The sequence below is a fragment of the Suncus etruscus genome, chromosome 10, assembly GCF_024139225.1.
Source record: "Suncus etruscus isolate mSunEtr1 chromosome 10, mSunEtr1.pri.cur, whole genome shotgun sequence".
NCBI lineage: Eukaryota > Metazoa > Chordata > Mammalia > Eulipotyphla > Soricidae > Suncus > Suncus etruscus.
This window is the reverse complement of record NC_064857.1, coordinates 1,425,772-1,450,174: the sequence shown is the minus strand read 5'-3', so window position 1 is coordinate 1,450,174 and position 24,403 is coordinate 1,425,772. Positions and strand designations below refer to the sequence as shown.

The window sequence follows — 24,403 nt, the reverse complement described above, 5'->3', positions numbered from 1 at the left end:
GCTGCTGCTGTTGTGATGGGAAGCAGAATCACGGCAGGTGGGCTTCAAACCTAGTTGCAGGCTTCTTCTTTGAATAAAATCAGGCAAGTCAGAGGCAGTGTCTGGTGAATCTTGGCAGGATCATAGAGAGTAGGTAGTGGGGGGAAAATTAGATGAAATTTTAAGCATTTTTTGTGATGTTAACATTTTTACTACTTGAAAATTTTAACAGCAGTAGCCAAAGGAACTTAAATTATGAATATACAATACATGCATTGTATTATATACATATTTTGAGGGTGTTTTTGAGCCACTTGTGGTATTTTTTAGGGACTACTTTGTTGGTTGATCTCTGTGGTGCTGCAGGAGAGATGTATGTGGTGTGAGTTACTGAAAAGAATACTCCAAATAATGGGCGAGTGCCTTAGCCCATACTTCCTCTCCAACCTCTGCGATATTCTTTAAACCTAGTTTAAGGGAGTCAACTAGAATGGAGGGGAACTTTTCTTCTTTTTTTCTTTGTTGGGTCATGCCTGGCACTGCTTAGGAATTATTCCTGGCACTCACTCAGGAAACACTCCAATATGGTTCACAGGGGACCATATGGGATGCTAAAGTTCAGATCTAGATTGGTTGGTGCAAGGCAAATGCCTTACCTGCTCTACTACCTTGCTAACACCTAATGGGAACTTTTTATAAATTTGGCCTCTTAGTAAGGGATCATATATATTTTTATTATCACATGCTTAAAAGCATGTTCTAGTTTCTGACCTTAGGTTTTAAGCTTTAGGATTTTTTTCCAGTGGTTTTATTTCAGACCTTTATGTGGTTCTTGATTTTTTTTTAAAGATCAGAAACAAAGGCATTATAGCATTTGAATTTTATTTTATTTTTTATTTATTTATTAATTTTATTTATTTTGTTCTTTGCTCAAATGTTACTCCTGGCTTGCTCTCAGGTAGTGCTTGGGCAACAATATGGGGTGTTGGGGATCAAACCTAGGTTAGTCATGTGGAAAACAAACCCCATACTTGCTGTACTATTGCTCCAGTCCTTGAATTTTATATTATGTAATAAGCTTTCCATTCACAGTGAAAAGCTTTGGCTCAGAGTATGTGAAAATTAGATGGAATCACAGGAACTGTATATTTAGTGGACAAATGATCTTACTAGTTCTCCTTCAGAGCTACTTAGCCCACTGACCTGTCTTTAGCAACAATAAAGTATCTTTGTGTTATGCACTTTGTATGTCTGTCCCAATCATCAATAAAAATGTTCCAAAGAATCAGATCAAAGGAAGAATAGCTGTGCGGAGCTCTTTCCAAGTCATCTCTGAAAACGGTTGTTAACTCTGCAGTGAAGTCTGTCAATCACAATTCACGGATCTCTATTAGCACATTGACCACAAGCTGAGATTCTGTCAGATACTTGAGTGGGACCAAGAGAACAATAAATAATAGCCTCAGAGTTAGTCTGCATGTGCATGCTGTCTCTGAGGTTGGCTAGAAAAGAAATGGTGGTACCTACTCAAATTCAAAATGGAGTTACATTAGTATTCTAGTAAATGATGCATTATATTTGTTCTTATTCACAGTTTCAGTTTAAAGTTTTGTACATAATTTACCAGTAATAATCATTGTGATGACTTGTTAGAACAAATAAAATACTGTTAGAACTTTGAAAAAATAGGTTCGTGTGGAAATAAAGATTAGAGCACTTGGGGCTAAAACAGTAATTACATGATAATAAAATATAATAGTAAAGGGGCCTGCGGCTAGCAGGTAAGGAGTTTGCCTTTCAAACATCTGACCCTGGTTTCATTCCTGGAACTCTGTAGGGTCCCCCATGCACACCAGGAGTGACTCTGAAGTACAGTGCCGGGAATCAGCCCTCAGCCTCACTGTGTGTTGCCAGACACAAAAACAAACAAAAAATTTAACATTTAAAAGCAGTAAAATCATGTGAGATAGATCATGGGGGAACTTTTGTTTGTTCCTTGAGTTTTTGTTTTTCTCTTAATTATTAATCTGTATCTCTTCTTATATTTCAAAACACTGGTGAAAGGTGTGTCTTTTTTATGAGTGAAACCCAACTTGAACATGTTTGTAATCATGGTGCGTAAATAAAGATATTATTAAAAAAAAAACACTACCTTTTTCCAGAAAATTCAACATTACAACGGTCTCTTTATTTTTTTCCTTTTTTAAAACTGATTTTTGGGCCATACCCAATAGTGTTCAGGGCTTTCTCCTAGCTTTGCACTCAGGGACAAATCCTAGGGAACTCAAAGACCTAGAAGGTTATTTTCTGAAAACTCTAACTTTCAAAAGTCGGTGAGGAAAGAAGTATTACAAGGGACCGGAGTGGTGGTGCAAGCAGTAGGGCGTTTGCCTTGCATGCACTAACCCAGGACAGACCGTGGTTCGATCCCCGGTGTCCCATATGGTCCCCCAAGCCAGGAGCGAGTTTTGAGCACATAGCCAGGAGTAACCCCTGAAGTGTCACCGGGTGTGGCCCAAAAAACAAAAAGGAAAAAAAAAAAACGAAGAAGCATTGCAAACTTGTTAAATTTGGAATGACCTGCGAAGCGGCTCAGAGCTGATTCCCATGCAGCTCTCCACGGAGAGGAAGCAGGAGGCCCTTGTGCTTTTTTCAGAGCAGAGAAGCAAAGATGGCCTTATGTATGCTCAGCTAGTCTGGGGACAGCATTTCTGCCCCTCCTGTTCAGACCCCTGGCTCTTGGAAAAAGGACAATGATTTACATCTCCAATGCCTCCTCAAGGGCCATTGTAGGTGAGTGCCCTGACCCTATCTTCTTTTTTTCTATTTTTTGTCTTTATTTAATCACCATGATTACATGCATGATTGTCATTGGGTTTCAGTCATAAAAAGAACACCTACTTATTCTTTCCAGGCTTGAATTACAAAGAGGGAACTCAGGAGAGCTTCAGTTGTTAAGAATAGATATTCTCTCATGCGTGGATGGAATCTTCCATTCATCCTATTTTGAAATTTCATGCAATACTACTTTGATAAAGTTTCAAAATGGTAAAGGGACAGAATTTGTACTCAAAATTATTAAATATTTAAGTTGAATTGAACTTGATTTGATAATAAGGTTCAAGTTTACCTTGTAAGAAGAATGTAGTTTGAAATTTAGAAGAACGAATGTTCGGGAGATGAAGTGCCAAGCTGAGTAGGCCGTTACCTGACTGAGTGTGTGAAATGCCTTCTGGTGCTACTGTGCTTTGTATAGGCTGTGGACAGTGTGTGGGCTGTGGTCAGCAGGAGGGCTCTGGTCAGCAGGTACCCATATTAATGTTGGTGTTGGTGCCAGTTGTGTCCTGAGGTGAACTGTGTAGCTTCTTTTAATTTCATTTCCTTTTTTTTTATTGTTTGTTTTGTTTTGGGGGCCACACCCATTGGTAATCTGGTGTTACTGCTGGCTCTGTGCTCAGAAATCACTCCTGACAGACTCGGGGGACCATATGGATTGTTGGGGATCGAATCCATGTCCATCCTGGGCCAGCCACATGCAAGCAAAGCCGTACCACTGCGCTACCCCATGGGCCCCAATTTCATTTCCTATTAAAGTGTACTAGGAACATACTTAGTTTGAGGTCTGTTTGTGTATCATGAATGCTCATTTTTTTCTTGGTTCATTGGAAGTATCTATTTCCAGTTAGTCTAGAAGATAATTGTGTTAGTACTCCATAATGGAATGATCCATAGATTGACAAGACATTTTATCGATGTTGCCTGGTGTTTATAGAGTTTAGTCATGACAGGCTGAGATGATGCAAGGCAAGGAGACCTTGTTAGTCAGACTGAGGGACCATTGCCCAGTCAAGTGCTTTCTAGGAATTAATTGTAAGCAGCTGTCTAGAATGGCAGATTTTTATTTTGTTTTGCTTTTGCTTTGGGGGCCTCACCTGATGGTACTCAGGCATTATTCCTGGCACTGTATTCAGAAATCAAACCTAGTTTGGCTATGTGAAAGGCAAACACCCTAGCCACTGTACTGTTGCTGTGGCTTCCCCAAACAAAATTTTTGTGCTTGCTGGATTCACCAGTTTATGCTAAAACATTGATTAGTTTTATTTCTTTCAACAAGTACTTATTGAGTGTGGTCTGACCAGTATTCTTCTAGTGGTTTCACTATTTGTAAAGTATATGTTCAGGTCCTTTGTATGAGCTGGAAGAAGAGGAGGAAGAGATGGATGTGCTCTGTCCCTGTACAGTTCCATCTTGATTTCAGCTTAATTAAAAGCTAAATTAATATTCTCCTAAAAAAGAATTGTCAATACATATTTTCAAATTATAATTAGCAACTATGGAGTTTTATATTAAGTAACATTTATTTTTGTTATTATTCTTTGTTAGCACTTTGAATATCCTAGATGTCAAACTTTTATTTTTGTGTTAAATGCAAAATTTTCTCCCATTCAGTTAGCTTTCTTCTAATTTTAGCCCATGTTTCTTTTGTCATGCAGAAACTTTTAGTATGATGTAATCCCATTTATTCACATTTGATACCGTAGCCCCCTTACCACTGGAATCCTATCATCAAAGGCTTTTTTGAGGTCTAAGCCTTGGAGTCTTCTGCCTATGTTTTTCTCAATGAACTTTTTGGATTTGAGTCTAATCTCAAGTTTTTTTAAACCACTTTGAATTGACTTTTGTGTATGGGATGGGCTTGAACATAATGTTAGTTTCATTTAAAGTAGTAGAGGGAGTTTTCAGTCTCTGATATTTTGAAGAGTCTAAGGATCAATGGTAGTAGCTCTTCTCTGAATGTTTGATAAAACTCACCTGCAAACCCGTCTTGTCTTGGATGTTTATTCTTGGAGAGTCTTAATTATTTTTTTAATTTCCTCACTTTTTATTGGCCAGGTTAGGCTTTCTACTTTCTCATTATTCAATTTTCAGAGATCATATGTTTTCAGAAATATTTTCTTTTCTACTAGATTCTATAGCGTAACAGAGTAAGTTGTTCATAATTAGATCGTATGATGTCTTGGATTTCTGGGGGAATTGTTATAATTTCTCCCCTTTTCTTTCTAATCTTATTTATTTAAGCATTCACCCCCTTTATCCTTGTGAGTCTTGCCAATAGTCTCTTATTTATTCTTTCAAAAGAAATAAACAACTCCTGATTTCATCAATTCTTTGTATTGTTATTCTTGTTTCTATATTGTTGGTTTCTTGCTCTGTTTTTTTTTTTTTTTTCTTCTGATTGTATTTGTTTGGGTTCCTTTGTTATTGGTTTCTCAGACATTTAAGTTGTGTCTTTAGGTTGTTGATTTTGTTCTTTTTCTTATTTCCTTATTTATGTCTGTATTGCTATCAGTTTCCCCCTAATTATTGCTTTTGTTGTGTCCCATAGATTTGGTAATCTGTTTCTTCATTATCATTGGTCTTAAGGGATCTCTTTATTTCTTATTTTTTCCTTGATTTTCTCTTTGATTCAGCTATTGTTGAGAAGAATGTTGTTTAGTCTCCAGGTGTTAGATGTCTCCATATTTTTTTCAATCAATCTTGATCTCTGTGGCATTGTGATTTGGTATGATGCTTTATATAATTCTTATGTTTGTGAATTTTTGTGCCCTAAAATGTGCTCTTTCTTAAGAGAATGCTCCATGTGTACTTGAGAAGAATATATATTAAGCTTTTTGAGAATGAAAGGTCCTGTACAGATATATTAGTCTCAGCTCTTTTAGTTTCTCATTTAGGGTTCTTATGTTCTTGCTAATATTCTGTATAGTGGATCTATCCAGTGGCAAGAGTGGCATGTCAAAATCTCTCACTGTTATCATGTTACCATCCATGTTTCTCGAGGTTTGTGAGCAAAAGCCTTACGTACTTTGCTGACTCTACATTTGATACATATATGTTGATCAGAGTTAGTACTTCTTGGTCTATTGTTCCCCTGATCAATAAGTAGTGTTAATCTTGTCTCAATTTTTTTTTTTTAGTTGAATGCAATTGAGTTTGATATAAGTATGGCTCTCCCAGACCTCCCCCCCAGTAGCTTGTATAATTGTTTTCTACACTTTTACTCTGATCCTGTGTCTATGTTGAGGTGTTTTTTTTGTTTTTTGTTTTTTTTTTTTGACCACACTGGTGACTTTCAGGGTTTACTCCTGGCTATGCGCTCAGAAATAGCTCCTGGCTCGGGGGACCATTTGGGATGCCAGGGGATTGAACTACAGTCCGTCCTAGGCTAGCTTGGGCAAGACAGACACCGTACTGCTTGTGCCACCACTCCAGCCCCTTATCTGAGATTTTAAATAATTTTTTCCCAAGACCATATTGGATGCTGGGGATTGAACCTGAGTCTATCCTGGGTTGGCTGCATTCAAGGCAAATGTCCTACTGCTGTGTTATCACTCTGGCCCCTGTTTTGATTCTTATGTTCTTTTCTTTATACCTAAGGGTTTTCTTCTCCCTATTACTTTAAATAGTCTTTCTCTCTCTCTCTCTCTCTCTCTCTCTCTCTCTCTCTCTCTCTCTCTCTCTCTCTCTCTCTCTCTCTCTCACTCTCTCTGCCATTTAGATTACTATATGTCTTGGTGTTCTGTTAGGGTCTGTTTTGTTTGGCACTCTTTTAGCCTCCTGGATTTGTACAGCAGCCTCTTTTCAGAGAATGTGGAAGTTCTTTGCTATTATGTCTCATTAGTTGTTCTTCCCCTTTCCCTTTTTCCTCCCCTTCTGGTATTCCTCTAATTCAGAGATTATTTATCTTGTCTTTATTCATTAAGTACCTTACATTTTCTTTCATCATTTTGTTTCTGCTTTCTCTTTTGAGTTCTTTATCAATGCTGGCTTGTAATTTGTCTTCAAGTTCATCTATAAGGTCTCCAGTTGTGTAATTCTGCTACTATGGCTTGTTAACCTGCTCTTTAGATTTTTTACTTCCATTTGTATGGATTCTCTCATCTTCTGAATGTGTTTTTCTTTAAATTGGTTGCATTGTTCATGTATAGATTGTTTAATTTCACAAGGTAGCACCTTCTTGATTACTGTTGCTAAAGCATTAAGTGTTTATTTTAGGTCCTCATCTACAAGACTCAAGCATTTGGGCGGACTTGAAATTTTATCTAGGTTTCTCTCTGTATCCCAATGTTATTTTCCTCCATAGTTACCCATTGTTCTTTGCATGTAATGGGTTGGAGTGATGGAATTTCAGGTTCCCCATTCCTTAAGAAAGTGACCTGAGATGGGACAACAGCCAGGTGGGTGTCAGGATGGATGTTGGACTGAGCTTGTGGGAAGAGATTGGAGGTGACACCAGCAGCTGGGTGGGTCCTGGTTGATATCAGGCCAGCATCTATTTCTTACTTGTCTTTCTTGAGCAAGCAGGGGGGAAAGCCTCTAATTGGGATTTGTGAATGGCAAATATGTGGATCTGAAAGTAATGTTCTATTTGCATAAATGGAGACTTTTATTTATATATACTTCATATAACAGAAGATATTTGAATTGTATCTGCACATTGTTGTGCTATATGGAAGAATGATAAATGAATCTCTTTGGATTAATTTCAGAATTTTGACAAAAATCTTGGAGTTGTCAGATGATCCCCAAGTCTTGGCTGTTGCTGCTCATGATGTTGGCGAATATGTGCGTCATTACCCACGAGGCAAACGGTAAGAGCGTAGCTGTTGAGCCTGTTTGGGCTTTTTAGAGCAGTTGAGATAGAGTCTGAACTTAGATATGTTCCCAAAGTAGACTAGTTTAGCAGAGAACCATGTGGAATGAATTAATATCACCATAATACTTGGAATTCTGTCAAATGTCATTTAAATGGGTACAAAAATGTCAGCTTACTAAATACTTGCTAATAAAGATCACGTTAGGAATTCCACATCTGGATTTTTGTTTGCTTATATGATTTAATTCAGTAGTCATTTTGTGACCATTGTTTATCGAATGATTCATATCTGAGGTTACAGAATTTAGACATTTTTATTTGAACATAGTAGGCTCAAAGTAGAAAAGGAAATTTAATACCAGTTAAGAAGTTACAGTGATGGACAGTAATGTGAATTCTCTATATTATTTCTTGGAAAGAAGATCGAAGAGATAGTACAGAGGGTAAGGCACTGGCCCTTACATGTGGCAACCCTGATTCAAGCCCAGGCACTGCAGAGGCTCCCCCAAGCACTGCCAGGAGTGATTCATGAGCACAGAGCCAGGAGTAAGACCTGAGCACCTCTGGGTATTACCCAGGGTGGGGCAGGGACCAATAAGATGAAACATAATCTGGAAGAGACCTTTTCTGTGGGAGGAGTCAGGAAGGCTTTTAGAGAAAGTGGTACTGTTCTCAGAATTTAAAAAATTGTTTAAAATGGGCCCGGAGAGATAGCACAGCAGCGTTTGCCTTGCAAGCAGCCGATCCAGGACCTAAGGTGGTTGGTTCTAATCCCAGTGTCCCATATGGTCCCCCGTGCCTGCCAGGAGCTATTTCTGAGCAGACAGCCAGGAGTAACCCCTGAGCACCGCTGGGTGTGGCCCAAAAACAAAACAAAACAAAAAATTGTTTAAAAACTCTTTGGCGATAGTTGCCTGTTTTGATGGGGAGAGCAGATAAGAAATCAAGATGCCAGCATTTTTGTTGAAGGAGAGAACATTGGGGGGCTGGAGTAATAGCTCAATAGTAGAGCTTTTGCCTTTCATGCTGCTTAGCCAGGAAGACCTCGGTTGGATCCCTGGGGTCGTATATGGTCCCCCAAGCCAGAAGCAATTTTTGAGCACATAGCCAGGAGTAATCCTTGAGTGTCTCTGGGTATGGCCCCCCCCCCCCAAAAAAAATGGAACAATGTCCTGTTTCATGTTGATTGCAAAAACAGGAATGAAGGGTGCTTTAGTTTGAATTGTTGATAATTCACTTTTTTTGTTTGTTTGCTTTTTGTGCCACACCTGGTGGTTTTCAGGGGTTACTCCTGGCTATGCACTCAGAAATTGCTCCTAGCTGGGGGGACCATATAGGACTCTGGAGGATTAAACTGCAGTCCGTTCTAGGTTAGCACGTGCAAGGCAAATGCCCTACTGCTTGCGCCACTGCTTCGGCCCCTAGAAATCCCGCTTTTAACTACATTTCCTTACCCAGTTATTCCTTCTTTTAAAAGATTGCTTTTTAAAGGAAGGAGAGAGAGGCTTTGAGGACAGAGTGTTTTTGTTTATTTTTGGGAGAGGCATACCTGGTGGTACTCAGGGCTTATACCCGGCTCTGGTTCTGGGATCACTCCTGGCAGGGGACCATATAGGGGGCCAGGTTTCAAACCTAGGTATGGTCTATACAAGACAAGTACCCTACCCATTGTACTATCTCTCCAGCCCTAAGGAAGCTTTTTAAAGCACAATTTCTGGCACACATTAAGTGACTGATGTTGGTTTTATTATACTCTACTTTTTCTCAATACTTTTTAATTTTTTTAATTATTTTTATTTTTAGTTTATTTTTTATATGGGATGTCGGGGATTTGAACCAGAGTCCATCCTGTGTTGGCCACATGCAAGGCAAATGCCTTATACCTGTGCTATCACTCTGGCCCCTCAATACTTTTTTAAAAAGATGTATAAAAAATCAAATCTTAGAGAATTATATGGATCAAAGTCTCTCACTTGTATGAATTAAATGGATCAAAGTCTAACCACTTGTAGGAGGTTATTTTTTTGTTTGTTTTGTTTTATTTGTCTTGTTTTATTTTGGGGCTATACCTGGAGTTGCTCAGGGAACAGTATGCAGAGGAGATCATACTGAGTGAAGTCAGAATGAAAGAGAGGGATACAGTATGGTCTTTTTCTTATTTGAGACTTAGAAATGCACAGCAAGGTAGCAACAAAGGCCAGAAGTATCATAATAGGAAAACTGACTCCCCCACAATTCATTTCAGGGCCTGGCGAGAAGAAGGGGAGGTTGAGGTTCTTGGGGGAAATATGGGTACATTGGTGATGTGTGTGGTATTGGAATTACATCCTTGAGAAACTGTTATCTGTTTTGTAAACAAACAAACAAAAAAAAAAGACAGAAAAAATAATAAAGAAATTAAAGAGGGCCGGAGTGGTGGTGCAGTTGGTAGGGCATATGCCTTGCCTGTGCTAGCCTAGGACGAACCATGGTTCAATCCCCAAACCAGCAGCGATTTCTGAGTGCATAGCTAGGAGTAACCCCTGAGCGTCACCAGATGTGGCCCCCCCAAAAAAAATTAAAAGAAAGGTTAAAGAAAGAAATGAGTGAGACTAGCCATCACACTTTGGGGTGGGGGGATTTGAATGATACAACAGATATCCCGATTCTCCCAATGTGTGCTTGTCAGATGATGCTGAGGACTGTGACTGGCAGGCTTCACAGGTATTTAGCGATGTGACTGTCCTTTACAAAATGCTGGTCAGGCTGGTAAACAGCGTGTGACTGTCTGTGGGCACTCGCAGGCCTTGACAGAGCGGCTTCCCCACAGGGTCATCGAGCAGCTTGGCGGGAAGCAGCTGGTGATGAACCACATGCACCACGAGGACCAGCAAGTGCGCTACAACGCTCTCTTGGCGGTGCAGAAGCTGATGGTGCATAACTGGTATGTGCCCTTCTCGCTCCTGAATGCACACTGTTGCCATCAGTGCCAACCAGTGGTGGAGGGAGGGCTTTCGGTTTTATTTCCTTTTGTACTTTCAATGAGAAAATTCAGGCATTGTGGGTGGGTGTGGACAATCCAAGTGGAGGGAGTTGGCGCAGAAGGGAGGTGAAGGAGGATGGTGCTTTCTTGACCAGTGAAGGAGACAGATTCAGCTCGGACAGTTTGGGGAGCCTTGTAGCAGGTAGAGGTTGGGGTGCGGCCTAGACCTAAGAGGGGCGTGGAAAAAGGTCACTCACCTGTGGCGATACATCCTGTGGAGCCCAACATGGGGCCCCTGGAGTGTAGGGCAGGATTTGTTCTCCCCGAGTCCCTGGTTCTTCCTGACCCTCCCTTTCTCCTGACTAACATAGCTGCTGCATGCTCAAGGGGTTGTGTGGGTGAAGCGGGGACTGGTGATTGTCTCTGGGGCCCGGGCAGGAACAGTGTAATGAGGTCGAGAGGGATTTGGGATAGAGTTCAGGGTAGCTACCGGGCTTTTATTCCATCACGTCTGTGCAGGAGAAAGGGCCGTTCAGAAATAGTTTGTATCAATATTGCATGAGTGGTCTGCAACAGAAGTAGAGACCATCGCTGGCATTGCTCACTTTGTGCCACTCTACACACAGGCATTGTGAACACAAATGAATGACTCTTTCTTGATTTGTGTTATGTCTTTTTAATGCATTGTAATAGAAAGAATTTTTTTTAGAGTCTGAGGTTATTGGAACTAGTGAATTTTGATTTGGGATTTTTTTGCAGTTTTTGGAAATACAATTTTTCTCTTTCTTACTCTCAATCAGTTTTGCTGAAGTTTAATTCTTGTTTGATGCAAGAAAGCAATTGTTTACATATTTTTAGTTATGATTTTGTTTTAGCACATTCAGTACTGTTGGCTTTTTACAAAAGGTTTGTTTACGATGGAAAAGAGGAGATGGTGTGAAATAGGATACTAATCTTTCCCCTTTGCTTAGTGGAGGAACATTTTAGGATTTGTGCTCTAATTATCAGGTATAAAAGAATGAATATTTAACTTTGACCATTTTTCTTGAATTTAGGAACTTGGTTTATTGATATGGCATAGTTTTAGATGTCTGTGATTAGCTTCAATTTAGAAAAACTGAGCTTAGCTCATGGAACTGTCTCTTCAGTTTAAGGAACGAATTTCTGATTTTTGAGGGTACATTATTTCTAACATTTCTGTTTACTAGACTGGTCATAATTTTGGTTTTTATTTTTGGTTCATACCTGCCAATGCACAGGGGTTACTCCTGGCTCTGTGCTCAGAAATTGCTCTTGACAGGCTGAGGACCATATGGGATTCTGGGGATTGAACTCAGGTCCGTCCTGGGTCAGCTGTGTGCAAGGTAAATGCCCTACCACTGTGCTATCGCTCTGGCCCCTGGTTTTTCTTTTTAAATTTCCTGCTAGAGCCTCATGCCTGGGAGGTGTGTGTTGTACTACTGAGCCACATTTTGCCCCCAATTCCAAGTTTGGATACAGTAAAAGTAACATGTTTAGGGATTTTTTTTTCTCCTCGAAGCTAAGTTTAAGTTACATTCTAAATGAAAGTTGTTGAAATATGGAAGTGTAGAACCAACCTGTATTTGAAGCAGTTCAGCATTGTTTCTGGATCGCTTGAAGATGAATTTGGGTTTATTGCTCTTGTAATGAAGCATTACCAGCCCTGTGAAAATGCCTGATTTTTCTCTTTAAGTTGAGGATTGAGTCCAAAAGTGTCTCCCAGGGATTGGTGTGTTACTTTCTCCCCTGCCACTTGATGTTGGTTTCTATATAGATGATTCATGTCCAAATCCTAATGTCTGAAGAGATGGCATTTGGATCATTTGGGGATGGGCGGCAGTTTTCAGGGGCTGGGATTCCATCAGTGCAGGAACCTTGACTGACTGGCTCTGTTCAGACTGTCCTGAACTTGACTGTTACACTTCCATCCCCTCCCTGTCACCCTGGTGACTTCCAAGGGCGCCCTATTGCGTGCGACAATGCTGGGCTTGGAGATTTCATCTGATTTTAGAGGGGCCACACCTAGCGGTGCTCAAGGCTTCTTTCTGACCCTGCACTCTGGAATTACTCCCGGTAGTACTTGGGGAGACGCCTGTGGTGCCGAGAATTGGAACCCAGGTTGGCTGTGTACAAGACGCATACATGGAACCCAGGTTGGCTGTTGGAACCCAGATTGGCTGTGTACAAGACGCATACATGCCCTACCCTCTGTAAGATCCTTGAGGCCCCAGGGACTTGGAGACGCAAACTGGAAAATATGCAAACAACTTGCTCAAAAGAACTTGAATATATAGTCTCAATTTGTGATTTTTCACTTAACAACATAAAATGTCATTGTTTTTCCCCACAGAATGAGTTTAAGTGTAATCAGCCTCTAATTCAGCAGCAGCGCTTGTGCGTATGGACAGCTAAAGGACTCCAGGGAGAAACACTGAAGGTTGTAGGTAGAGGAGCTCAAGGAGAATTTGCTATTTGCATCTAGATTCTTTTTTAAGTTTTCTGTTCCAAGCAGAATAATAAGTGATAGTTATTCTTTCTAGATCTTCTGTCTGTAGGTAACTAGTATAATAACTCATTTTATATATATTATATGTAAAGTAACTCCAGGGTATGGATAAAACTGCTTTGTTACTGATATTTATATTAAGGTATTTTAATCATTCTATAAGGACATAGGCATAAGGGCAATGATAAGTTACTTATCAATTGAATTTGCAGCAGGAAATTAAAAATGTAAATTGAATTAAAGAGCTGCGATTTTAAAAGTCATTGATAAATGGATCTTAGGCATCTAATATTTTATCACCAATTCCACCACCAGTGTCAGCGTCCCTCTACCTCCCCCCACCCCTGCCACCCCGACAGCCATATTACAGAATTCAAGTGGAAGCAGCTAAGATTTCATGTTTTCAGTGTTATCAAGCCTGCTTTGGGTTTATAGCTATGCCGCTCTTCCACAGAACCAGTATGGCCAACCTCTGACCAGTATCCCCCTCATTAGTTCCCTTCTGCACCGACTTCCTTCCTGCCTTGATTTCATGTCCTTCTTTTCCTGGGGTCAAGGATGATCTCAGCCAGGGCATCTTCATACTTTTTAAACAGGGGGCCAGTTCTCTCAGACTGTTGGAGGGCCGGACTCTAGTTGAAAAAAAAAACACACCGATGAATAATAGTAGTCCCCAGGTCACAGTTTGAGGACCCCTGCCTGAGACTGAGAGGAGTCGAGAGTCATAGAAGAAGGGAAGTCAGAGAGTGGGGTGCACATCCCACACCCCAGGCACATCCCACACATGCAGTGCTGGTGGTTGCACCTAGTCTGCTATGCCGGAATCTCTACCTGGCACTGTGGCATCATGCTGGGAGGCAGGCCCTGCTCTTTTGGCAAGAAAGCCAGATAAGGGGCACTGTGTATTTAGCAGTGTTTTCTATGATGAAATTGTTTGCTTATTTATTTTGTTATTTTGGGGGGGTCACACCTGGCTGTGCTGGAGTTGCTCCTGGCTCTGTGCTCAGAAATCACTCCTGGCAGACACAGGGGACCATTTGGGAAGCTGGAGATTGAACACGGGTTCGTCCAGAATTGGTAGCGTGAAAGGCAAATGCTTTACCGCTGTGCTATCTCCAGCCCCCGTTTGCCTTATTTTGATGATATAGCAGTGATTTTATGCTTAATGTGATTGTCTTTTAATGGAAGAGAAATTCTTTTCTCTTCATAGCGTGTAAATAGTCTCTAGAGAAATCCCTTAACACTGCAAATATTCGTATTTCCCAACAATATCACTGAAAAAACTTAGCTTTTGGTACTCTGTTTCTTGACTGAGCTAATTTTAACTATGAAGATAGCAAAAATTCCTTTTTGAAAAAAATTTTTTTAATATATGATACCTTTGAGTCAGTATCAGTGCACAGGAAATAAAATCTTATGAGATAATATAACAAACAGAATTTTATATGAGTTGTCTTGGGGGGCTTGAGGAGGGGGCATTAAAAAATCAGACTATTTTGATTCCAGAGCTCAGTTCTTTTGAAGTAAGGTAGGAATTCTATTTTATTTTCATTTCTTTTTTTCCTCTGACTCTTAAGCACTACACAACTTTCACCTCAGGTAGAGAATTTGAGAAGAATGGAATATAGATTTAATATCATAACTTCTGAAAGTTACATTATATCTGTTAAATCTCTTTGAAAGTCTTTTTGGGTTATACTAGATGTAAACATGATAAAGCTATGTGAAGCAATATACCTACGACTTTAGCAGAAGTTGGTGCTGATATTCATATGACTTTCACATGAAAAGCGAGTGTTCTCCAACATTAAAAGATCTTTTGCAGAAAGTTTACCTAAAATGTTTTGATTTCTGCAGACATTTGTCAATAATCGTATGCATGCTTGCTTCTTAAATATGTGGGGTATTTAAAAAATTAGATTCTTTATTATTCCTTTATTTTTTTACATACCTCTGTAACTAATGTTGCACAAAATTGTCTGTTAGGATCAGAGACGTAGTACAGGAGTTTAGGCACTTATCTTTCAAGCAGCCTATCCTAACTTTGCTTTCTAACTCTTCCTATGGCTCCCCAAGCCCTGCTGAGTGATCTCTGAGCATCACAGTGTGAATCCAACTTCTTTGCCTCTCAAAAAACATTTCAGGCAAAAAAAAGGCAACCCCTTTTGCAACTGGAAAAAGTTTATCATGCCCTGATATAAATGAGTACAATGCTTTATTTGATAAGGTAATTTTGTATTGTGGTTAGTGAATATTAGTAAGCTACTTACCCCCGTATGGAGTTATATTTGTCTTAATTTCATACATGAGAAAATTGTGTGTGGATAGCTATGTAGTATTTGTAGATGCCAACAGTAAATTTTCTAAGATTTTTGGCATAGTCTGCAGGTTTAAAATACAATGTTGCCTATTCTATTTTGATAGCTTACTATTTCTAAGAATAGTTTAAGTTATTTAGGTAAATATATATGTTTTGTTACACTATACTTTTGGTGAAATTGAAGGGAATCTACCCTTAATGATAATAGTTATATAGTTAATTATTTGCTATCTTGTGACATTTTTATAGATCACTAGAAGTAACACATTTAAATAGAAATGGTAAAGTAGTAATGTAAATGAAATAACATAAGTCAATTATAGAAATAAGTTAACTACTAGAGACTAGATGTTCTCACTTAATAAAATTGAATTTAATCATTTCTAGTGAAAGAACCCATTGGCACATGAAAGTCCAGATGTCATTTCTTCACTTGATCTTAGCCAAAAGGCAGAGAAGCGATCAGATGTTCATTTCTTGTTCTTCATCACCTGCAGGAATGGAGGCCTGCTCGAGCTACCTACACTTTAATTTCTGTTACGAGCATGTCAGGGCAGCTCAGAGAACTGGACATTTGGAAGCCAGAAAGTGGACTGAATCCCTGGCAGCCATGTTTTCTTTTAACATCCTTTCTTCTCATCTCATGAGTCTGTAGTTCTTTCCTGCCACGTGCTTCTGCTCAAACCTGACTGTGCCCCAAACCTCAGTGCCTTGGGTTGCCCAGTAGAGCTTTCTGCTCTTACCTGGCTTGGCTTGAGGTATGTTCTTTAAAGTGCTTGTGCTTCAGCAAGATAGGTAAGGGGGACAAGTAACCAATGTCTCATGCATCTATGGTACATGGACAGACCAAACAGGGAATTAGATTTTTATTAGGTTAAGACAAACCTTGGGCGTTGGATTGCAGCACTCAGATGACCAGGCCAGCAGAGGGGGGGAACAAAGAAGTGAGGCAGAAAAGCAGGGAGGGGCAAAAGTCTTGGGTACTTTCTGCTGACGATGTAGTAACTATGTCATTAACACCATTAACATTAACAGTGCTTGACTCTTTTTCCCCTAAGCTAGGATTGTAACAATAATCAAAAGCTTCACATTAAAAAGATAAGAATGTCTGGTCTTGGGAAATTTTCTTGCTTCCTGCACCCCACCCCCCAGTTACTTGAACATTTCTCTCCTAGGAATCAGATTGAAAAAGCAGTGAGTTGATTCTTCGAACACATTAAATTTGATACCTTTGTTTCCAGGAAAGGTCCTAAAGATAATCAGAAAGATAGTTTTGTTATTCAGCAGCAAGACGTAAGCTATGGTTATATAGCTAAAGCAGATGATAGAGAGGCTGACCAGATAGTAGAGGGTAAGACAGGTTTTGATCACTGGTACCCCATATGGTTTCCCCACTCCCCTGTAGAAATAATCCCTGAGCTCAGTATTAAGAGTAAGTTTCAAGCACAACTCCAAGCCAAAATAAGGAAAGAAACAAAGTAAGTGGCAGAGGTTGAATTTATGGAGGTGTATGAGATTACTCTGACCAGAGCACAAGAATAGGGTCACTGCAGCTAGAAAGTTTTGGATTAACTCCCTAAAATTTTAGGCCAAAGATATTGCATGTATTCATGTTGTTTGTAAGATAGATCTATGTCCTTATCTTAAAGTAGTCTGTGAGCCAATCAAGTCTATCAGAGAAAAGACAATCAAAAAGACTGACAGAAATAAAAAAAAAATGAGAGCTGGTATTCAGTAGGAAACATGCCCATTGAGGGGCCTAGGGGAATAGGACAGAGAAGGGATGATGTTTATGATGGAGATAAGTGTTCATGATGAGGTTGCTGAAAGGTGACAGTGTTTCATATGAAAGCCTATCAGCAACAGCACTGTAAACCACAGTGCAAAAGCATTTCTGTATACATACATACATACATACATATATATATATATACATACATATATATATATATATATATATATATATATATATATATATATATATATATATATGCCTCTTGTAAAGGAGGGACATTATTGGCAGGAAGTGGATACTGGTCAACGAATCTGTGTTGAAACATTGCATGCCTGAAACCCAGTCATGAATAGCTTTGTCATTTCTCAGTGACTATATTAAAATGATTTTTTTTAAACAAAAGAAGATGTTTGCATTTTGTCAGGAAGGAGGTTAATAAATTCCCTTGGGAGAAAGTTCAGATCAAGCATGAGAAACTGAGGCTGGAGAGGCTTTGTCGGGGAGAATGCACTGCTTTGCACACTGACCCTAGGGGGCCTTTCTGTACCTCAGTTCCTGCTGGCCTAAAATAGCCTCGCCGAAGATAGGAAAAGGGCCAAGGAACCAATGGAAGGAGGAAAGACTAATGGTCAGAGTGGGAGTTCCTCTATTTTTCCCCATTTGGCGGTCATGCCCAGCAGAATCTCTCTCTGGCTCTGACTCTGGAATCACTGCTGACTGACTGGGCTCAGGGGACCAAGCACCCCGATCCACCTGGAATTATCTTTTGCAAGCAAAACTTGAAACAGCTCAACCTCGTACATTGTTCCCAGCTCTGAGAATCGTTTCCTAGGAAAAGATAAATAGGTATTATCTGCTACTTGCTCTGTAGACAAATTTTCTTACTAAATATCTCTTGCATTGTTTTGAAAACTCGCAGCTTGACAGATTTAACCAAATATTCATTGAAATGAGTTGGTGAGTTGGGGAGAAGTTGATTACTGTATGTCCAATTCGTATTATTTTTTCCTTCTGGACTGTAACCAGTAAGTATTTTTCCTCCTTGATTTCCATTTTATGTTCCAGACTTTGCATTTGAGTATTGGGGTACAGCAAAGCAATACAAAGAAATGTCCTGCATGTTCTCTTCCTCCATTATTGAATGTATTGCAAAGGTAGCAGAGGGAATTGTAGTGATAAAATCCCATTCCAGAGACAGGGCACGGTGAGTGAAGAGAGAATGAACTTGATTGAGGCTCTTACTAGGCACGTTTTACTTCAGTCTTCAGACATCCACATGGGATAGATGTGGGAGAAGGTGACCTCTTCATTTCTGTAGACTTGAAGGACAGAGTCCACCACTTCTAAATAACCACCCAAGCTCTTTTTCTGGGAGGTTTGAGTGGGGGTTCCATTCTTCCCAAATCCAGATCTGGTGTCACCCTCCCTTGCTGTTCTCTGAGACAGACGTGGCCAGATGTTGGCCTCACACAGCTGTTTCAGGACATAACGGCGTGTCTTTGTTAGCAACCTATTTGTTAGAATTGAGTTTGAGCAGCTTCTGCTCTATCTCTCATCTCCTAGTCAGGACAGTTGTTGGCTCCCATCTTTCATTCTCTCCCGCAGCTGCTACACCTGCAGCTTGCTGAATGTCTTAGTTAATGAGAGAAGCACCCCCAAACAGCACAGCTCTCCCGCCTGTCTCTTTGGCATCCTGTCATTTTTGAGCAAGGTCAATCTATCGGCTGGGCTGGCCATCACTCTCTCCTGCACACGGGAACAAACAGCAGCCCCAGTGGGCTGATTGCGCGACCTTTCCTTTTTTCCACTTCGTTTAATCAAGACTGCTGCTTCTGCTCTTTGTTTATGGCAAGAGTGATTTTCTACCTTGACTTAAGGTCTAGGCTGATGATTCTGTTCCCTGCTGAAGGGAAAGTGACTTAGTTAACCTTCGGGTTGTAAAAATAATAGTGACTTTTTTTTCCTAAAGAAAAATTGTCCTTCTGAGTCCTGAGCCCCAAGTTAAATATCTTCCTAAAAGATTCAGAATGTGAATTGTTATTATTTCAATAAAGTCAATAAAACGTTTCATCATAAGCTTCAAATATGGGAGGTAAAGTTAACACTATTTACTCCCCAGTTTTGTTCCCTGGCTTTGGGGTGGCATGGGGTGCTTCTTAGTGTCCCTCCCAGTGTTTCTTTGTTGTTGTTGTTTTTTTATGTGTGACTCCCAAACAAACAACAGATATCACATATTTTGACAAGTAATGACAAAACAGTCTCTTAAAGTCAATTTTTTGGGGAAGTTTCACTAGCCATAGTTGATGCGCAGGGCCTCTCATGGCTGCATTCTGTTATGTGGTCTGCTGGTGCTGGGCCCACTATAGCCACCAGGACTGGGGGAATGCAGTTACAGACTGACCTCTGGGCCTTGTGCATGCCAGATCTGAGCTCCACCCATTCGTCTATATTCCTAGTCTCTAAAACAAAACATTTTTTTCTCACATTATTTATTTATTTTTGGCTTTGGGGTCACAACCAGCGGCACTCAGGGTTTACACCTGACTCTGTGCTCAGAAATAGCTCCTGGCAGGCTCAGGGGACCATATGGGATGCTGGGGATTGAACCTGGGTCTGTCCCGGGTCAGCTGCATGCAAAGCAAATGCCTTACTGCTGTGCTATCTCTCTGGCCCCATATTATTTTATTTTTTTGTGCATTTAATTTTAGACACTGTGAATTTTAATATTGTTAATGGTAGGGTTTCATATATAAAATATTCCAGTACTGTACCCCCAACATATTACCCGCATCTCTGCCCTTGTCCCAGCACCCTTTTTTTGCACCCTCTTGCCTTGGGAAGCTTCCTATTGAAGTCCTGCTTGCAGCTTCCATTGCCTTTGGGTATTTGCTGAGCTTTTTACTTTGGGGTCAGTGTTGTTCTTTCATTTAAAAAATTTTTCTTTTTGTTTTTGGGCCACATCCAGTGATGCCCAGGGGTTACTCCTGGCTCTGTGCTCAGAAATCGTTCCTGGTTTGGGGGACCTTATGGAATGCTGGGGATTGAACGGAGATCTGTTCAATCCTGGGTCAACTGCGTACCACGCAAATCTACTGCTGTGTTCTCGCTCTGGCTCCTGTTTTGTTTGTTTTTCAAAGAATATCCAAGATCAGCACTCTGTTAGCTTGTGTCATAAAGGAAGTTCCAATAAATCAGGTTAGAAATAAGAGGGGAGAAATCACTGTGTACATCACTGACATAAGGTCATAGGGGCTTATAATGCACAGCTTCCTGTTGCTGAGTTGGAGGACCTGGAAGGAATGAGCAGAGTTTTCGAACCCAACCACCTCCCAGAACTGAATTGTGAGATAGTTTTAAACCTGGACAGACAAATTGACAGCAAGGAAATCTACTATTGTGACGAGATCAGTCACGTTTCCTACTTCCCCTAGGATCAGTCAGCCTTCTGCCAACACACAGGGGAAGCGAACTTCACCTGAAGTCTCTGAAGCTTGAAGGCTGGTGCTGGTGGTTTTGTGATGAGCAAAACTCTACATGGCTTCACATAGTTTCTCCAGTGGCCTTAGAACTTATTTCTGGTTCTGAGCACTGCAGCTTATTATCACTGAAGGGAAGTACGCTGCCTTTGTTCCATGTTTAAAATGTTTCCACAAAATCCCGTGTGGGGAAAAAATCAGCTCTCCCTTTCCTTCTGAGTGCTTAGTTGAGATTTCTCTAATAATAAAGATCAACAAGAGAAAAACAAGCAAATTTAAGTTGTGTGTCAGAGATCCTGGGAAAGATGAGACCAAGAAGTAACTTTGCAGTTTAAACTCCAATTTCACATAAGAGGGAAAGTGGGGATAGCAGAACCTTTGAGAAGACTGAATGATTTTTAGAAAAACTAACAGTCACTTGCCATAATCCTCCTGAGCTGACCAAATTCCCAAGAAGGTTGTTGATAGCAAATGAGTCATTTTCAGACAACTATTTTTGGGTAGATATGGGGAGTGGAGTGAAAGGTTGCCCTGAACTTATGGTTTTCAAGTGTCTCCATTTTAAAGTGGCACGTTATGTCTCCCTCCAAACTAATTTAGGATTCAGAAATGAAAAAATTTAAGTCACTTTGAAGAGCATATATAATTTCAGGTTGAACTCCTTGTTATTTGCAGGAAAAATGCATAAAAATCTCAAAATAAAACTCAATATTCTACTCCAACCCTGCCCTAAATACAGTAGACTTGTACAGTCACATATTCTTTAACTGAACTCTTGAATTTTATTGTCTAAAAGTGATAGTAGGGGGTGGAGTGTTAGTACAGCAGGTAGAGCACTGTTTGATTCTCAGCACCACATAGGATTCTATGAGCCTTGCAGGAGTAATTTCTGAATGCAGAGCCAGGAGTAGGCCCTGAGCACTGCCAGGTATGCATGCGCTCCACTGCCCAAAATGAATAGGATGGCTTTCCTTTCAACCTTTGTATAGATTATGTGGCACCATGAATTTACTGTGACTAAAAATAAGTTTTCCCAATTGTTTAAATGACAATAGATTAGTTTTTAATTCAGGGTCCATCCCTCCCTCCCTCCTTCCCTTCCTCCTTTCCTCCCTCCCTCCCTTCCTTTTTTCCCTCCCTCCTTCCTTTCTTCTCTCTGTCCTTCCTTTCTTCCTTCCTCCCTCCCTCCTTCCCTTCCTCTTTTCCTCCCTCCCTCCCTTCCTTTTTTCCCTCCCTCCTTCCTTTCTTCTCTCTGTCCTTCCTTTCTTCCTTCCTCCCTCCCTCCTTCCCTTCCTCCTTTCCTCCCTCCCTTCCTTCCTTTTTCCTTCCCTCCTTCCTTTCTTCTCTCTGTCCTTCCTTTCTTTCTTCCTCCCTCTGTCTCTCCCTCCTATCCTCCTCCCTCCCTCCCTTCCTTCCTTCCTTCCTTCCTTCCTTCCTTCCTTCCTTCCTTCCTTCCTTCCTTCCTTCCTTCCTTCCTTCCTTCCTTCCTTCCTTCCTTCCTTCCTTCCTTCCTTCCTTCCTTCCTTCCTTCCTTCCTTCCTTCCTTCCTTCCTTCCTCCTATTCTTCTTTCACAAGTACCAAGAAGTGTGATAGGTTTGACGCAGTCTTTCGGTTCTACCCCTGCCGCATATCTGCAGCCTTCATGTATCGATATGGCACCACAAACTACCAAGTCAGGGATTAAAACCTTTGTATGTGGATCATCGAGGAATACCCTAAACTGTCCATTTTCTAGGAATTCTTGATGTGTGTAACTCTTGGTTAACCAAAAGCCTCTGAGAGCATTACTGCTTCCTCACACATACTAGTCTCCCTGCTGCCGTAGCTTCTTAGTTCGGCTCTATGACTTGGAGAGCCCTAGAGCGGCCTGTGATAGAAGGGGGTGAGCAAGCATCGGAAGACCCCTTTTCCCATTCCGTATTCTGTGCCTTTGTGGAGAAGGGCAGAGCACGTGCTGGTGACACCTGAGTTTCATCTTGGAGGTGCCCAGACACAGCTGGTGGCTGTGGCTGTGGGAGGAAATGACAGTCCTGCATGGGTGCTGCTTGTCCTGGTTGGACACCTTTGCTCCGAGGCCCCATTCCTTCTGGCATCCCCACTTTGAACAGCGCTCAGGGTACAGCCCTCGCCTCCAAAAGCCTGCTTTCTCCTTACAGGCCTGTTAAAGAGGGTTTGAAACTTCTTTCCCTCGTCCTCTTTAGGACATCATTTGAATAAACCCTTCCTTACAAAAGAGGAAAAGGAGTTTTCTATGCTGCTTTAAAGGGATTCCCTGGTGTATGTGATTAGAGTCAAGTACAGGCTTGCTCTTTTGAAGTGCTCATTCATTTCTTTTTTCTTTTCTTTTTTTCTTCTTAATTTTTGGTTTTTGGGCCACACCCAGCGGCACTCAGGGGTTACTTATGGCTCTACACTCAGAACTCACTCCTGGCAGGCTCAGGGGACCATATGGAATGCTGGGGATCAAACTCAGGTCCATCCGGGATCAGCTACATACAAGACAAACCCTACTGCTGTGCTATCTCTCCGGCCCCCACATTCAGTTTCTTTTCAGTTGCTGACCATTATTGTTCTCTAACGAGTTCGAGCACCACTGTTGTCAACTACACAGACTGACTGCTCTGTGGCAGCAGGAAACCTCTTGATCAGAAGCATTAGTCAGATACCATCCAGCACCTCTGGTTGTTCTAGAAATCGTGTCCAGTGATGTCAGCTGTTCTCCCCGTCCTCCCTCTCTGCGTCTGGACGCTGAAATTTCCCATCCAGTCATTTGTCTGTCTCCAGCTCCCTCACTGAGAACCATACTTCAGTCAGATGTTGAGCTCCAAGTAGCAGTAGCACTAACCAGTTCCCATCTAAACCACTTCCCAAGAGCAACACACTTGGTGCAGAATTGCTTCTCTGTGTGCCGTGTGACTTGCTCGCATTTGCCAAACACACCGAGACTCATCGGCTCTGGATAGTTTGGAAAACCAACTCACTCCATTTCCCGAGTTTATTTTCTGAATTTACAGAGTAAAGTCTGTGTTGCACTACTAACTGGGGCCTCTCTTCTTTCCTTGTAGGGAGTATCTTGGGAAGCAGCTCCAGTCGGAGCAGCCCCAGACTGCAGCCGCCCGAAGCTGAACTGGTCCCCGACTTCAGCATCGCCAGCTTTCCCGCTTTCCCTGTGATGAGCCCTTGAGTGTGATTCTCAAGGGTTGGGGTCACGAGCAAATAGTTTCTCTTTTTCCTTCTCATTCGCTTATGTTGTGTAGCTTCTCCAAATGCTGATTTCCAGTGTTTGCGCATTAAGTTATATGAAAAAGTAAGCGCTTTCTCTACCTAAGGAAAACGTTACTGTGACAGGTACTGCTTGTAATTTCTGTATTTATTGTTCTATGGAAATGAATAGTGTTATTAAAAAACTCTCACTCCACACATTTTTCTTTTTCTTTTTTTTCATATCTTTATTTAAATACCTTGATTACAAATAGGATTGTAGTTGGGTTTCAGTCTTGTAAAGAATACCCCCTTCACCAGTGCAACATTCCCACTACCAATGTCCCAAATCTCCAACATTTTCTCTTGATCTTTTTATAAGGACTTTTTATAGGCCACTGACCAAGTTTTGTTGTAGGATCTGTACTTGTTGATGACCAATAGTGAAGGAAAAAATTTTTATAATGATATATATGTCCATCATTCCATTCATACATGTAGAAACCCTCTATAAATATTTGGAGAGCTATCAATTTTTGTTTGTTTTG

General features: G+C 40.8%; 1 protein-coding gene across 2 annotated transcripts in view; it reads left to right on the top strand.

The window, feature by feature from the left end:
• Positions 1-24,072, top strand: part of ATP6V1H (ATPase H+ transporting V1 subunit H) — an 89,714-nt gene extending 65,642 nt beyond the window's left edge. For both annotated transcript variants that reach the window (XM_049781918.1, XM_049781917.1), the window contains 3 exons: positions 7,527-7,628; positions 10,443-10,556; positions 23,720-24,072. In XM_049781918.1, the coding sequence (XP_049637875.1) occupies positions 7,527-7,628; positions 10,443-10,556; positions 23,720-23,780 (277 nt within the window). In that variant the 3' untranslated portion in view covers positions 23,781-24,072. The remainder of the gene's footprint in view (positions 1-7,526; positions 7,629-10,442; positions 10,557-23,719) is intronic.
• The last annotated feature ends 331 nt before the right edge of the window (positions 24,073-24,403 follow it).